This window comes from Schistocerca gregaria, chromosome 1 (assembly GCF_023897955.1).
Source record: "Schistocerca gregaria isolate iqSchGreg1 chromosome 1, iqSchGreg1.2, whole genome shotgun sequence".
In the NCBI taxonomy this organism is placed as follows: domain Eukaryota; kingdom Metazoa; phylum Arthropoda; class Insecta; order Orthoptera; family Acrididae; genus Schistocerca; species Schistocerca gregaria.
This window is the reverse complement of record NC_064920.1, coordinates 1173360921-1173378567: the sequence shown is the minus strand read 5'-3', so window position 1 is coordinate 1173378567 and position 17647 is coordinate 1173360921. Positions and strand designations below refer to the sequence as shown.

At 38.9% G+C, this 17647-nt stretch overlaps 2 protein-coding genes across 2 annotated transcripts in view; one reads left to right on the top strand and one right to left on the bottom strand.

Annotated features, from left to right (window-relative positions):
* Positions 1–7542, bottom strand: part of LOC126284373 (uncharacterized) — a 137423-nt gene extending 129881 nt beyond the window's left edge. Inside the window, exons 1-2 of the mRNA XM_049983254.1 lie at positions 7369–7542; positions 7156–7288 (exon numbers count right to left, since the gene is read on the bottom strand). Of these exons, the coding sequence (XP_049839211.1) occupies positions 7156–7288; positions 7369–7382 (147 nt within the window). The 5' untranslated portion in view covers positions 7383–7542. The remainder of the gene's footprint in view (positions 1–7155; positions 7289–7368) is intronic.
* Positions 1–17647, top strand: part of LOC126284380 (tenascin-like) — a 218299-nt gene that overhangs the window by 79400 nt on the left and 121252 nt on the right. The window contains exon 2 of the mRNA XM_049983266.1: positions 16471–16664. Coding sequence (XP_049839223.1) covers positions 16478–16664 — 187 coding nt within the window. The 5' untranslated portion in view covers positions 16471–16477. The remainder of the gene's footprint in view (positions 1–16470; positions 16665–17647) is intronic.

Below are 17647 nucleotides of genomic sequence, written 5' to 3'. Positions count from 1 at the left end.
AAAGAAAAGACTCTTCCAGGAATGGTTGAGGCTGCTGAAAGACATTTTTCTAGTTTCAACCGTAGCAAATCAGCTTCTTTTTTGCCAATAAAGTGAAAATGAATGTTTTCAATATTTTTTTCACAAAACTTCTACACATCAATTGCTGTCATTATTTGTTCTTCGTCTGAAAGCTGTAGACTGGCTTTCCTTAAAATTCTTTTAATAGTTCCTCCTAGGCCACCACAAATTGACTTCCCATGACTTGTTGCAAAAAAAGAGTGTTGGGCCTTCAAATAAAAGTCTCTCATATGTTTAGTCAAATTTTTAAAACTGTTTCTATTTTTGTACTGCCCAGAACAACCATCTGTAAAGTAGTGAACTGAGTCAATGTCAGTATGATGTAATGACAGCCACTTTGTAATTTCTTTTTGTACAAAGTTAACAAAACCAGTGTCATGTTCTTGATCATCACTAATAAAACAGTGGTTGGAAACAAAAACATTGTTTTCCTCATTTCTTAGAAAAACTCCAACTGGGTGTAGAGTACAACACCTCTATTCCAGTGGTAACTTTGGATCTCATTTTGTATAACAAAGGAATAATTTTCCTGAAATCCATCACAATAATTGCTGTTTTGGGTGGTGGGTCTTCCTTCAATCTTTTAAAGGCTGCTTATTGGGATTTTGCTATAAATGAGTGGGGGATGAGCTTTTCCAATGATCTAACCAATAAAGAAATGCAGTCTTCAACACTGATAGACTGTTTGATCATTTCTGCCCTGTAAGTGTTAACTCACTGACTGATTACAATTTCTTCTTCTAAATCATAATCTTCACTTAGTTTTTCAGTTAAGTACTCAATTAGTGCAGTATTTGCAGGACAGCTGTCGCAATGATGTAGCATGCAGTTTTGGCTGTCCATGTTACACACAGGCATCTTAATTAGGTCTTTATAAGATTCTTCAATTTTCACAGCAACCAGTAATAGTTTAACATTCTGGTGGATACTGCATACATATACAGTGTGTGTGTCTGCAGCACCAGCAAGGATACACCATTTAGGTCTCAAGAAAGAAAATTTTGAAAATCCTACTTCTACCTCGGGATTCTCCCATTTGAAAGAATAATAGAGTTCTCTCAAGTTACACAAAATGAGTCTTTTTTGCATGTAAACATTTTTTTGAACACTTACTTTGTCTTTTGTTCTTCCAGGTAGCACTCTGGAACTTTCATCTTTTTCATAAAAATCTGTATTTTCTGAAAGAGTTTTACCTTTTTTGGACCAGGAGTTTCCAAAATACCCTTTTCAGATTTTAGCTTTCTAGCTTGTCGCACCATGTACTCACTCACATTAAATTCTTTCATCACTTTATTTCGACTCCAAGAATCTGGAGCCAAGGTCAGAATCTGGATTTTTCTAGACCTCCCAACAGATGAAATCTTCTCTTTCATAAGAGAAATCATTACATCAAAATCCTTTGCTTTCTCAACCACACTTGTATCTTCTTTGTCATCATCAGAACTTGGTGCATCATATTTTAATGCTTTTGAAACCGTCTTTTTTGCAATCTTTTCAATACTGCTAACCTTCCTTTTAAAATAAGCCCTTTACTTTGTTCTGACAAGCCATGAAGCTTTATCGGTGTTAAACCTAAATTATCAAGAGCAATGTTTGTTTGTAAGAGGGATTCATTTCTGGATTCCAATGATTCTAATTCAACCAGGACTTCATCGTATGTTTCACTTTCATTGACTTTTGTCAGTAATTGTTTAGAAAGATCCAAGCCTACACTTCTCAACAATTTTTTGATGGGCTTTCTGCATTTTTTTTTTTTTTTTGTGGGTCTACACGTTGTTTGATACTTTTCAAAAACATTTAAAAAGTAGTAGCTGTGGTGTGAACATATATTCTTAAATTCACACAGATTAATTCCAGATCGTAAGTGGATCAAATCTTTTTCTTCCTCACTCAATTCAGACACCGGCTGTAACTTTTTTGAAGGTGTGTAGGCTGTTTGGAAACAGTCAGGTTTTTAAATAACCCTACACTACAGGTTTGAATATCTGACATACTGATTTCACTTTTGGTTTGATTACTGGTCTGGTTACTTTTATAGGATATTGGAAAAGAATCGCTGTAAACTAAGTAACAGTACTTACTGAAAGTTCGAATAAACTTAATAAAATAATATCCAAGCACTATTTAACACTATAATAATTTTTTACTTCAAAACACAGGAGTAACAAAACAAAATCCAAGCATACATTGTTACTCCAAGAAGACAAAAACTTATGTTCGGTGTCAAAGTCACTTGGTACATTTTATTTTTAAAAATAATTAATATTATTTTAAAAATTAGATAACTATTAAACAGGTTAAAAAAGCCAACATAATTTTTCTTTTATCTAATAGCCTATACAATTAAGAGTATTTTAAAACAAATTTGAACTTTCTATCGGGTCTAAGACTCTAGAGATTGCAGTTTTTGTAAAACTAAACATCTGTTAGCTTTTTTAAAAAAAAAAAAAAGAAAGAAAGAAAGAAAAAGAAAAGCCTTTTAATTGTTTTTCATTTGGAAGATTTTAATATATCTTTGTGGTATTTTTTTAAACATTTAGATATAATACACAAACTTATTCCAAAATTTCATACTGATATCTTGCATATTCCTTAATATACATTTTTTTTTAGTTGTGAGGACACGTTTCAGTTACGATTTCCAACTGCTGAAACAACGCCAAATCAAAAAACTTTAAAAATTTAAAAAAAAAAACTATAAGAGATAGAGCGAAAAAAATTTACAAGTGCTTTCAGGATGATAAAAGAAGTAATTGTACCAAGTTTCATCAAAATCTAACATTGTTGGTGTCAAGGCATGGGTGACTTGACATGGAATGACCCAAAAATGAGAGGCTGAAGGACTGGATCTATATCAGACAACTGATTTTCCAGTCTCTGTTTTAACTTAGCCTCACCTCTCAATGATGTGAGGAGTCACCAGAAATAGCATCTGGTTCACATTCCATGTTAAACTGTAGGCCCCTTACCCTAGTTGAGTAACTGTGGTAGGTCAGGGGCATCAAAGTCACCAAAGTGGCGTCCAATAGAAAGGCTTGCACCACATCATTGAGCCACACAAAATTATTATTATTATTATTATTATTATGCATTCTAACTCCTCAAGCAATCATGTCATCCTGCACACTCAGATCTGCTTTGACCTTTTACACACTGATACAACAGACACATGCAGCTATTATGAAAAGCCTTGAAACAACCATGAGAAAACACCATCATTTATTTCAAAATCGTGGTTTTCCCTCAAGCACTTTACAGCAATGAAAAGGATTTACCCAAGTCAACTGTTTGCAAGGACTGTCCCCAAAGAAAATGGTTAGCAAATATTTGTAACATTGTTTTCAAATGACAGTAACATTATAACAAGGGCCAAATGTCCTGTGTTAGACAGAGAAGGAAGAAACCGAATGTAGGCCTATATAAAAAATAAAATTTCTAGGTAAGATCTAGATCATCAGTTGAAGGGGGATGTACACAAAAGTGAAAAGAATTTCTTCCGCATGTTATGCAATTGGAATTCTAACCCAAATAAGTAGCAGCATCCATTTCTGAACAGCCTATTTCATTGAATCCTTGACTATGGTATTCCTAATTTTTGGAAACAAATCCTCAATCTTTTAACTGTATTTGAGCTCTAATGCTGTTAGGACTGTAAAACACACACACACACACACACACACACACACACACACACACACACACCCCAGGGGATTACAGAAGCATCCAATTACACCCTTCTGCTTTGACCTATGACAACATCAATATGGCAGAAATGACCGTTCTCAGCATCTCCAATATGGCGCCAATAACATCAGTACATAAACACAACACCAAACATGAAAATACATATCAATATGACAATATCATCTTCCACCAAAAATGTAATCAAACTAACAGAACACGAGGGCAGGAAATTGGGGATTTTATGGTGGTGACAAACTAAATACAAAGATATAAAAACCCACAGCACAGCCCCAAACAACACAAAAAAACGATAAAAAAATGACAAAAAACAACACAAAACTCCCACATTCTGCCACACCCACAAAATCCACAGGAATCAATCACTTCCTTCGAGCTACAAAGTTCAGCTGCAATTATCGATACTCCAAAATAAAAACCTACAACTACAAAAATTAGAATTGGACTGCAACTATCAAGACCACAAAACTAGCACATAAAACAACAAAAATCAAAATCAGACTCTTCCCTTGACATATATAGGTCAACTAAAGCACACTACATCAAAACACGTACAGCTACAAAGACAAAAATTGGAACTGGACATTTCCCTTAACCTACATAGGTCAACCACAGCTGACGATACAAAAAAACAAACACCTACACCTGTGACAAATAAAACCAAACCCACAACACAACAAAAACCCCACAAAACATCGAAACTCGCAAACAGATAAAAAAAAACTACTTGCCGCAAACAAATTCTGGCACTACACACTATGTTAGCCACCCCAATCTCTCTCGCCGCCCCCCCCCCCCCCCCCACACGGACACACACAGGGAGAGGGAGACCTCTCAAACTATCCATCACCTACCAACCCCAACCCCCAAATTTCACCCCCCCCCCCTTTCCCGCAAAAACAAAAAATCTGCCAACAAATAAAAACCACAAAATAAGCGAAACTCAACCACACATTACAACTCAAAAACTACCACAACAAAACAGACCCTCTGCAGCATAATCATAAATCAACCCCCACCCCCACCCAACCCACCTAAAACAACAACCATTACTCACAAACACCACCCCCTCTCACACACTAAACTACCTTAACTAACCACCCTTGGCCGTACATCTTATTAAATGCCCTCAAAATATCACAAAATATACAATACTCCCCAGGGATGCTCTTCCTCCAGCAATACTCATCTAAATGAGATTGCGGGTTAGAAGAGCGCCTCTTCCCTTCCCTATGTCTGATTTAACCACACCCAAAACCCCTCTATTGTATTGGTACATGCACCAGTTTCATAATTTTTTAATTCTAAACTATGATTTACAAGTAAATGATAACAACACCTCTTCCCCAACCCCCTATATAACGAAAAAAGCATATGACACTACAGTATTCCCCGCCTGTATATAATCTTCAATTAACCCTACCAGTTCCCTCTTAGTACACCCCTCCAAAACCCTGTAAACACAATCCACACAGCCCCCCCCCCCTCCGAAATAAAGGCCCCACACCCATAAGCCAACTGGATAATTATCCCTCCCATACTTCCTCTTCCCAAATTGAGAATCATCCTATCTCTACCACCACCCCCAGTTCACCCAACTCACCCCTATACTTCACATATTTTGAACACCCTTCCATATAAAAAGAAAATCAATCTAAAACCATCCTCTCACTCACTCCAATCTCAATCCTCTATCAAGAGGATCTATAACAAAAATAATAAGTCATCAAAACGATCTCTCTCATAGCCATCTTAGATGTCTCGAACCAGGTACTGCATCTGATGGTGCACCAAAGATTATCCTTTCGGCACCGCCACATATAACAGTACCTGGTCTGAGAAGCCGGAACTCTTGCCAACCTCCTGTTTTCTCTGCACAGACTACATTTCACAAGCTTTGCTAACAGTCCGAACATTTGGAGAAACGTGATCAGAGACATCATGTCTTCACCCCAGCTATGAAGGCAACCTCAAGCTATTGTATTTAATACTCATACCTAACAAAAAAGGCCTCACAATAAATTAAGTGTCTTAACGCATGACAAACAGCAAACCAATAACACCAATTTCAATTTTTCAGTCACAGACACTCAAAAAATTTCACACTGCCACCACCAAAGCTCAAATGAACCCAATACATCACATAACAAACACACACACACACACACACACACACACACACACACACACACATACAAAACCACCACCGCAACCACAAGACATCATAAACCGCAAGAAGGGGGCATCTACAAACAGAACCAACTCATAAACTAGACTCTGCACTGTAATGACATCACACACAACAAGAACCTTGCGTCACAGGTCAAAGCAGATGGGTGGGATCGGATGGCTCTGTTGACCCCACACCAGTATTATTCTGTTTCAAATTCCTGGCATTCTAACTGATCTTTGCACCATCTTGCCTAATAATAATAAAAAAGGCTTGAAGATTCTTCCCCACCAATGGGTAAATATTCTAATCTGCCACAATGTATTAAACACATGAAATCACTTATCACTTAGGAAAACTCAAAAGAAATATTAATCAACAAATAATTTTTCTCAGTTGAAGAGTGTATGTTTGAGACTGAGACTGCAGATTCAGAAAAAAGAAGTGATGATGGAATGAAAAAGCAGTTACACTATCACGTCGTTCTCATATTCATATAAAAAAAAAAAATGCGTCGCTTGTGTTGTGTCAATACAACAAAAAATTATATATACCATGTAAGATTTGAAATTACTGAAACATTTCATCCAGTAAAGACGGAAATTTTTCTGTCCAAGTTGTTTGTCTATTTGTATATTAATGTTGGGAAGGAATACCTATCAAATGAAACAACAAATTTGCTGGTAACAGTCCCTGTTTATTTAACGCCAAAACCTCTCTCTCTCTCTCACACACACACACACACACACACACGTAAATCCATCTTATGATGGAGATTTAAAACTGTGAAACGCGTCGTGGAGATAAAGAAACAGTGACTGGCAACAGTAAACTTGTTGTTTCATTAACAGCCAGGGTAAAGCCTAACCTCCGCATTTACAATAATAATGTTTGTTTTGAAGAAAAATATTTATTTATAATGACCTATGCAAAGTAAACGTGTTACAAATTTGGATGCTTGTGTGAAATTTTGATATTTTGTATTTGCGACTTAAAAGCGCACGAAATGTTTACAACGCAAATGGTCAAAAATGAATAAATCAAACAGGGAACTGCACCAAAATTCGTAATCTGCCTATTACATGATCCGTGATAAAATGCGTACAGGTCTCTCTTCAATATAACTGCTATGTTACTCAATCACTCTAGAACTACCGCTGCAGCAGCTGTTTGAATATCAAGTTGAAGTGTGAAGCGATGAGTATTGTCGTTGAGATCCTCACCTTCAGCCCTGTCAAAAACCTGTCGTGTGCCGTGCTCTTGAGTTCTTCTGAAGGAGGCAACAGCTTCCATTTACCCTCTAACTCTTTCTTCAGGTCTTCCAAATTCTTGTTTACACTTTTTTTAGTGTCTGTCCTGATAAACAGACGAGAACAATTTTATTGCACATAAATAGAAACTCCTACGACAGTTACGCACATGACAGGAGTATTTACCATTTGCTATCCATATCCAAATTATATCAGAAAACACAATTTACGTCAAAAAAGTTCCTAACCATAATTATTTACGTCAAATAGTTAAAACACAACAACTGCCATTCATATCAAATTCATCGGCGGGCCGCGGGAATCTGTTTGCAATGTCTTTCAGTGTTACCAACCAAAGAGATAAGTATTTCTCTTCATTTATTTATTTGACCTCGATTAGACCATTTACTCGTTACAGTGTGATAACAGATATATTAATGACATAATATAAGCTTTTCTGGGTATAATTAATCTTTAATATCAGTTGTATGGTAGTATCGACAGTTAAATCTTGTACGTTACTGTTAATGATAGGTGTTAGGAAAATGTTTCTGGCTTCTTTATATTGTGGGCAATGGTTTTTGTCTCCATATGTCGTATCAGCAGAGTTGCAGGCAGGGCATTGAATTACATGTACTCGAAATAAATGTCTCGAGAATGACTCTTTGGCAACAGAACTAGTAACTTATCCTGGCGTTCACAATAAATATCGTTCGGTATTCGATAATCGATAGTGCACTCTATTGCACAAGCATATTGCATAGCAAGGCAAAGCAAATAAATCTAAACAACAACTGTTAAGCTTGTAAATAACAACAATAACCATCGTGAGAGCGCCGAAGTTGCTTATTTTCGTCCACGGTGTGTGCTGTGGTGTCGTCACAACTCATGATGTAATTAATGCAGGCACAGTTTATCAGCGTCCGTAAATTGTCTCAAACGATAATGTATGCGGAATTAATGATTGAATTTGGACACAATCACTTCTTTTGATCCGTGAGTTCTGATGCTATTTGACTTGTCATGCATCGAGCACTGTTTTGGGAATCATGTCGATATTCCGAAATAGGATCCTTCCACGGTCATTCTTTTGCCATACACCGTTCCATGTGTGACCTGACAGACCTCAAATTTTAAATAGCCATAAAAATCCCATTCAGCAATTTCAGTGAAACAATTCAGTTTTGATATGTAAGACGTTACGTTAACATAGCAGAATGAAATACATTGACATAAATTTTGAAGGTTATTTTTAAGAAAAATGCGCATCTGAACAGAAAACAGCACAAAATGTACTTAACATTACATGATAATGCTATAACAACTGAAATGGCCTGCACTCTAAAGTTTACTTTCTGGTTTATTATTATAATAAACTGTTCATGTAATGGTAAATACATAAGCTACTCCGTCAAGACAGTCAAAAATAAAAATTACTCTAGCGTCAGTACTTTTTAAGTTTTTAGTTTCCTTCTGAAAAACCTTCTTTGTCGCCACTGCTGATTTTTTGTCAAGCATTGAAGCTAGATTGGCTTCTTGGAGCCATGACAAACATAAGGTGTCCTCCACTAATTTTTTGGGGCACAGGTGGAGAGTATTTCGCATTTTGGCCACTGTGTATGAGAATCGGGCCTTGAGACTCTACTATGCCTGCTACAGGAATAACACCTGCACCAGAATATCTTAACATAATAACTGAACTTTATTTGATCATAGAATGCTAACTAGAGAGCTCATGAGGATGAACATTAAATACAGGTCTTGTGAGACTAGGTCTGTGAGAACACATCAGTTAAGCTTAGTAAGCCTGTTTGCTTGTGTGATAGGTATGTTGTACAAAGGACTCCATACAAGGTAAAAAAAAAACAATAACCATCATATGAAAAGTAGCAAAGAAAAGATTAAAAGTTCTGCGCATTGTAAGAGCAAAACACAGCGCTCCGTGCGGAATGCACAGAGCTACTTGGTGCAATTGCAAAAATTGACACTTGCACTCTGGTTGACACTCACGCACTAACAAAACACAGGCAAGATGATGGCTGCAGTCAGTACAACAGTCCCCTCAACAGGAGTGGAGCGCCATCTAGAAAGAGTGCCAGAGAGTGCAAATGACGGCCAGATGTGATTGTGCAGTATGGTACTCAAGCTGCTGGCAAAGGTGGTGCAGTTTTCCGGTCTACTTCTGGGGCACAGGCTGCTGCAGGACCAGGAGGCGGAGCAGACACAGTGGTTGTTGGCCTGCAGGTGGTGGTGGTTCATTGAACATGTAGGCCAGCTTAACTCCGTCGATGGTGACAGTGGTATGTTTTCCATTGAACAGACTGTCCCTGGTGTGATCTCCCCTACTGACAGCCTGGTGTGGACTAGTGAAGGGGAGCTGAAGAGCCACTCTGATGCCATCACTAAGTAGCTTCATGTGTCAGCATGTGCTGAGATCTGTGTGTGTAAACACTTCACCGGTACCGTATACGGATGGCTGTGGCGAGTGTCCTCTGTGAGACACCCAACGAGTGTAGATTTGTCGATCTCTTGTCCCAGGGCTGCTTCTATGAAATTTCACGGTAGTCTCAGTGTTTCCCGATATAGTAGATCTGCCAAGGAAATGCCCAGGTCTGGTCTGTAGGTGGTGCGAACCTGAGCGGGACAACTGGCAGGGTCTCAGTTTGCCCAGACAAATGGCATATCAAGGCCGCTTTTAATGTGCGGTGCCATCATTCCACCATTCTGTTGCTGGTCGCGTGGTATCTGGTCATCCAATGATTGCTCATGCCACAAAGTGCTGCAGATTTTGCGAACAACTTGGACTCAAGTTTTCTGCAGCAGTCAGTTGTGACATGGAGAGTGTAGACAAACCTCAATATCCAGTGTGTTATGAATGACTGCACCAAGGTTTCAGCCGAGATATTGACTATCAGGATTACTTCAGGCCAATGAGTGAATCCGTCATCACAGTTTAGCTGTATTTGCTAATCTAACTGCGATGGCACTGTAGACAGCACTTTTTCCACTCTCTCAAATTCTTCTTTGCCCATGACCACACGAAGCAAGCTAGAACTTGACGGAGCATAGACCTTGTACCTGGATGACAGAGGTTGTGTAAGAATTTGAACACTTGCTGACGGAAGTTTGGAGCAAGTATGCACGTAGCTCGGCTATAGATTCATCACAATACAGTTATTCGCTGGTGCCAGGAATGCCCATGAGTTGTAGCCGGAATGATAACCACGTGTCTTGTAACAGGTCTTAAAGCTCTTGATCTGACCTCTGTTCTTCGGTGAGCACTGTGTAGTCCATTGTAGAGACACTTCCTATGTGAAAGATGCAGTCTGCCACAGTGTTGTCCATACCTGAGATGTGCTGGATGTCCATGGTGAATTGGGCTCTGTACTGTAGGTGATTGTGTTGTCTTAGTGAGCAGTTCAGTTTATTTTGCTGGATGGTGAAAGTCAGTGGCTTGTGATCAGTAAATATTGTGAAAGCACAAGCTTCAACAAGAGGATATAAGTACTTGACAGCTTCATACATCACCAGTAATTCCCTGTCATATGTGCTTACTTTCTCCTGTGAGGTGGTAAGCTTTTTAGAAAAGAAAGCTAGTGGCTGCAAGGGCTCATCAGTATGTTGTGAAGTACACTGCCTATTGCAGTATGATCATATCTACTACCACAGCCAACAGTGCTTTCGACTCAGGATGTGCCAACAATGCCACATCCATTATCGCTTGTTTAGTCTTCTCAAGCGCTGCAATCATATCGTCTATCCAAGTAATTGATAAATTGCCTTTAGCCTTCAGATCCAACAGTGTAGATGTCAGCAGCTCTTGAACTTCAGCTGCATGCGGAAGGTACCATCGATAAAAGTTCAGCATGCCTTAATAGTGTCTCAGTTCTCTGTATGTGGCTGATCGGGGCAGCTGGTGGGTAGCCTCAACATTGTCCGGCAATGGTAGTGAGCCTTAGGGGGTAATGCTGTGGCCTAGAAAGTCTATCTGCAACTGTCTTAAGACACATTTCGCCATGTTCAGCACGATTCCATGTTAACTCAGTCATTGGAAAAGCACGCAGTGTCTTTTGGTGATGCAGAGAATGCTGTTATCTAGGTTTGCGAAGCAAAACAACAGACTATGCTGCACTGCATCAATGTACCTCTGCCAACCTGTTGCGCATTCCGGAGGCTGAAAGTCATGAAGTTGCTCTCAAAGACGCTAAATGGCGTAATAATGGCTGTCTTCGAAATGTCCTCATCAGCCACCGGAATCTGTGTGCAGACCTTGGCATAATCTAGTACAGTGTACACACAAGCACCACTCAATCCATAGTTGTAGTCTTGGAACAGAAGTACTGGGTATATGTCAGGAATCATGTGGGTATTCATAGCTCTGTAGTCTCCACAAGGCCACCTCGATTCACATTTCTTAGGAGTGAGGTGCAGGGGCGAAGACTGGGGACTGTCAGATGGACGCTTAATGCCCTCTTTGATCATGTCATTTAATTTACCCTTCACCATTATGGTGCTAGCCTTCAATGTCGACAGGAGATTGGCGGCCCCTCAGTCATCTTGATGTGATGGACAGTGTTGTGTCAGACATCCTGAAGTATGGTGTCTCCATTAAGTCTGGAAAGTCTTTCAGTAATATGGAATATTATATTCATCACCCACAGTGGTTATCAGCCAGGCAGATTGGATGGGTATCCGGTACCAGAAGCATGCAGCTGTGGTCTGGTTCCAAGGTGGGCATTAGACGTGGATGGCAAAATGTTATAGTATGCCAGGAAATCTGCATCTACAACTTGTTCACACATATCTGCCACAGTGGAATTCCATGGAAGGCATGGTGGAAGCCGGAATGCAGCTCTGTTCTGTGCAGGCTATATGTGGAGACAGGCAAATTATTCATGACCTCCAGGCAGAATGCCATACGTGGTCAGCACCAATGTAGCATCGTGCATGGGTAGATGCATAAATGAGAGATGGTGTCTATCAGACACTTACATAGCTGGTGCATCAGTAATTGATGAATAGCACTGTGATGCCGGCCAGCACTCTGAAGAAGTGCCTACAGTCAATTGCCACTGGGATTTGGGTACCTCTGTGACTTGGTGAAGTGTTGTGCACATTCTCCAAAACGCCAATGGTACCAGCAGATGTCTTTCTGAGCATCAGGTGCTGACGCATGTGACTGAGATGCATCCCTGGTGAGAGAGCACCTTCTGTCCCTCCACTGATGCTGCAACATGCTACCAGCTGGCTAATCTGTGGCATCAGCTGATTGACCATCACCGTTAATGCCTTGTATTCGCCGTGAGTTACCATGATGGTTGTACTCAAGCACTGGGCAGTTGATATCATGTTGGGTGCTGGCAATACAGCACCCAATACTTTATTGGCCAATTCTGCCACAGCATCTAGCAACATCTCTGACTGCGTTACTATTGCAAGAATGAAATTATTGACATAGTTGACATTCGCATGAATGGTATCACAATGAGAAAAAAAGTGAAACTTTGATAATTAACAATAATGTAGCTGACCTGTCACTAATTGAACTTAAAGTAAATGAGACTGAAAATGAGTGTGCCGAAGTTTTAGATGAAATTATTAACCATGTCAATGGTCTGGGGTTAGTGCAGACTGATGAGGATACAAATCCTGATACATGTGGTGGTGGTGAGAATGACAGAGATGATGATGATGATGATGATTTGATGACAATGATTTTGAACTGACTGCAGATTCAGTGCCAGTAAAAAATGTTAATATCCAGAATCTGGGGTCTAATCAGAAATTGTTGATGTAAATATTGATGTTCTTGACATGGAAACAGAGGTGTATGGGTAGTAAATGAAACAGTTGATGAAGTTAATCATCTTGTTGTTGTGGTCTTCAGTCCTGAGATTGGTTTGATGCAGCTCTCCATGCTACTCTATCCTGTGTAAGCTGCTTCATCTCCCAGTACCTACTGCAACCTACATCCTTCTCAATCTGTTTAGTGTATTCATCTCTTGGTCTCCCTCTAGGATTTTTACCCTCCATCCTTTCTTCCAATACTAAATTGGTGATCCCTTGATTCCTCAAAATATGTCCAACCAACCGATCCCTTCTTCTAGTCAAGTTGTGCCACAAACTTCTCTTCCCTCCAATTCTATTCAATACCTCCTCATTAGTTATGTGATCTAACCATCTAATCATCAGCGTTCTTCTGTAGCACCACATTTCAGAAGCTTCTATTCTCGTCTTGTCTAAACTATTTATCATCCACGTTTCACTTCCATACATGACTACACTCCATACAAATACTTTCAGAAATGACTTCCTGACACTTAAATCTATACTGGATGCTAACAAATTTCTCTTCTTCAGAAATTCTTTACTTGCCATTGCCAGTCTACATTTAATATCCTCTCTACTTTGACTATCATCAGTTATTTTGCTCCCCAAATAGCAAAACTCCTTTACTACTTTAAGTGACTCATTTCCTAATCTAATTCCCTCAGCATCGCCCGACTTAATTCGACTACATTCCATTATCCTCGTTTTGCTTTTGTTGATGTTCATCTTATATCCTCCTTTCAAGACACTATCCATTCCGTTCAACTGCTCTTCCAAGTCCTTTGCTGTCTCTGACAGAATTACGATGTCATCGGCGAACCTCAGAATTTTTATTTCTTCTCCATGGATTTTAATACCTACTCCAAATTTTTATTTTGTTTCCTTTACTGCTTGCTCAATATACAGATTGAATAACATCGGGGAGAGGCTACAACCCTGTCTCACTCCCTTCCCAACCACTGCTTCCCTTTCATGCCCGTCAACTCTTATAACTGCCTCCTGGTTTCTGCCAACTGGTTTCTGTACAAATTGTAAATAGCATTTCGTTCCCTATATTTTACCCCTGCCACCTTCAGAATTTGAAAGAGAGTATTCCAGTCAACATTGTCAAAAGCTTTCTGTAAGTCTACAAATGCTAGAAATGTAGGTTTGCCTTTCCTTAATCTATTTTCTAAGATAAGTCGTAGGGTCAGTATTGCCTCACGTGTTCTAACATTTCTACAGAATCCAAACTGATGTTCCCCGAGGTCGGCTTCGACCAGTTTTTCCATTCATCTGTAAAGAATTCGTGTGAGTATTTCGCAGCAGTGGCTTGTTATAGTGATAGTTCAGTTATTTTCACATCTGTCAACACCTGCTTTCTTTGGGATTGGAATTATTATATTCTTCTTGAAGTCTGAGGGTATTTCACTTGTCTAATGCATCTTGCTCACCAGATGGTAGAGTTTTGTCAAGAGTGGCTCTCCCAAGGTCGTCAGTAGTTCTAATGGATGTAGTCTACTCCCGGGCCTTGTTTCGACTCAGGTCTTTCAGTGCTCTGTCAAACTCTTCACGCAGCATCGTATCTCCCATTTCATCTTCATCTACATCCTCTTCCATTTCCATAATATTGTCCTCAAGTACATCGCCCTTGTATAGACCCTCTATGTACTCCTTCCACCTTTCTGCTTTCCCTTCTTTGCTTAGAACTGGGTTACCATCTGAGCTCTTGTTATTCATGCAAGTGGTTCTCTCTTCTCCAAAGGTCTCTTTAATTTTCCTGTAGGCAATATCTATCTTACCCCTAATGATACATGCTTTTACATCCTTACATTTGCCCTCTAGCCAACTCTGCATAGCCATTTTGCACTTCATGTCGATCTCATTTTTGAGATATTTGTATTCCATATTACGTGCTTCATTTGCTGCATTTGTATATTTTCTCCTTTCATCAGTTAAATTCAATATCTCTTCTGTTACCCAAGGATTTCTATTAGCCTTCGTCTTTTTACCTACTTGATTCTCTGCTGTTTTCACTATTTCGTATCTCAAAGCTACCCATTCTTCTTCTACTGTATTTCTTTTTCCCATTCTTGTCAATCATTCCCTAATGCTCTCCCTGGAGCTCTCTACAACCTCTGGTTCTTTCAATTTATCCAGGTCCCATCTTCTCAATTTCCCACTTTTTTTGCAGTTTCTTCAGTTTTCATCTACAGTTCATATCCAATAGATTGTGGTCAGAGTCCACATCTGCCCCTGGAAATGTCTTACAATTTAAAACCTCGTTCCTAAATCTGTCTTACCATTATATAATCTATCTGACACTTTTCAGTATCTCCAGAATTCTTCCATGTATACAACCTTCTTTCATGGTTCTTGAATCAAGTGTTAGCTATGATTAAGTTATGCTCTGTGCAAAATTCTACCAGGTGGCTTCCTCTTTCATTTCTTACCCCCAATCCATATTCACCTACTACATTTCCTTCTCTCCAGTTTCCTACTCTCGAATTCCAGTCACCCATGACTTAAATTTTCGTCTCCCTTCTCTATCTGAATAATTTCTTTTTTCTCATCATTTAATCATGTTGTTAACAGATAATGTAAAGCTTTGGAAATTAATAGTAAAGTAATTGAAATGTGATTAGTAAGTGTCATTGTAATTAATGCTGTGATGATTCGTGGTTCCTTCAAAAAAAAAGGAGGATTGCAAAAGCAAAGAAGTTTGTGCCTCAACTACCAGCAGTTATTATATGTGAACTATTGGATTTTAACCCATAACCCGAAGCATCAGTCTCTCAAAAATATCACACACTATAAATATTCATTGTTGTAGAACCATTTTAATACTTGACATTTGTAAAGCAACACCCAACAGTCAGCTTGACTTTGTCAATCTAATGATAAAGCACAATATGAACAGGATAGTTGCTACTCTCCATATAGCAGACAGGCACAACAAAAAGCTGTCACAAAATGAGCTTCCAACCAACAAGGCCTTTGTCAAAAAAAGACAAAAAACGCACACACAAAGCCATATTGTGGCTACACCTGCCAGAGACTGTGATCATGTGTGTGCAACTTGCGTTTGCATGAGTGTGTGTGTGTGTGTGTGTGTGTGTGTGTGTGTGTGTGTGTGAGAGTGGGTGTCGTCCTTTTGCGAAAGCTCATTTAGTGAAAGTCTTTTTGTTGTGCCTGTCTGCTATATGGAGGGTATGATTCAGCATCTCCGCTATATGGTGAATAGCAACTATTCTTTTCGTGACATTCTACCCTGGATTTTCTATTGTTTGATAAAGTTTATTATTTAGAGCTGAACATGGAAATTGGATGCCTATCCAAGAATATGCTCCACATTAAGTGTATCAATTAGATAAGTCCATTAGACCACATGTTTGTAATTACTACATATTTTGCTTTCAATTTTTTTTATTTTCTTGTTATAGCATTCAATTATATACATGAATGTATTATATTTTTCAGCTATACCATGGATTGGCTTATGAAGAGGAATAAGATTACTGTAGTTGATCCAAATTTTGAAGCTCGGGTGCTAGAGCAATTATGTGATATAGGTGAACGGGAAAATGGGAACAACAATGATATTTTTTATGATTCTGAAGCTGATTCAGATTTTGTGGTAGCTGATGGTCATCTTGAAACAGAGAGTGATACTGGTGAGGAAAATGCTTTATTGGAAGAAGAGCCTGTTGTGACCTGTACCACAGATAATGACTCTTAGAAAACACAAGAAAATCCAAGATGGAATAATGGCAATATTATGAAAAGGATAGATTGCCACTCATCATATAATGTTGCATTGCAGATAGGCACAGCACAGCAAAGACTGTCAAACAAGTGTGGCGTCAGCTGCTAGAGACTGTGGTCGTGTGTGTGTGTGTGTGTGTGTGTGTGTGTGTGTCTAATTCAGAAGAAGGCTTTTTTGGTCAACAGTTTACTTGTTTCCAGAATGTTTCATTTACTTGTTTTCCAGACGGCGTTTGTTGTGCCTGTCTGTGACTCAGCATCTCTGCAGTATGGTGAGTAGCAATCTATACTTTTCATAATATTGTCATAGCAGACACAGTCTTTTATGGCAAAGGTAATTTCTAATGGGAATGTTCAGAGTCTGCTAGTGAAAGAAAAACACAACATTTTTAAAGGAGGAATGCTTGCATTAATAGCAGAAACCGAATTTTGTGAAAAAGCCATTTTGTGAAAAAGCCTACGAGATCTGAAATATAGGATAATTATTTGATGATGATGACATGATGGAGATATATTAACAGATAGAATGGAAAAGTGAGAGATGTGTATGAAGTATCTTGTGTTAAAGAATAGGAAAATGGTGTCTAACTGCACCAAATGTGATCAGCGAGTTTGTCTAAAATGTAACAGAAAGATGTGCATCAACTGGTTCTGCGAATTAATATTTTCATTTCCTGTGATTATTACATTTATTTTCACTGTCTACAATCTTTCATTTATACTCATGAATCTCGTCACTGATGTAACAATATTAACAGTCATTTCAAGACTTGTGCTAAATAACTACACATACTCAAGAATCATAAAAGAAGGCTGTATACATGGAAGAAGCCTGGAGATACTGACAGGTTTCAGATAGATTATATAATGGTAAGACAGAGATTTAGGAACC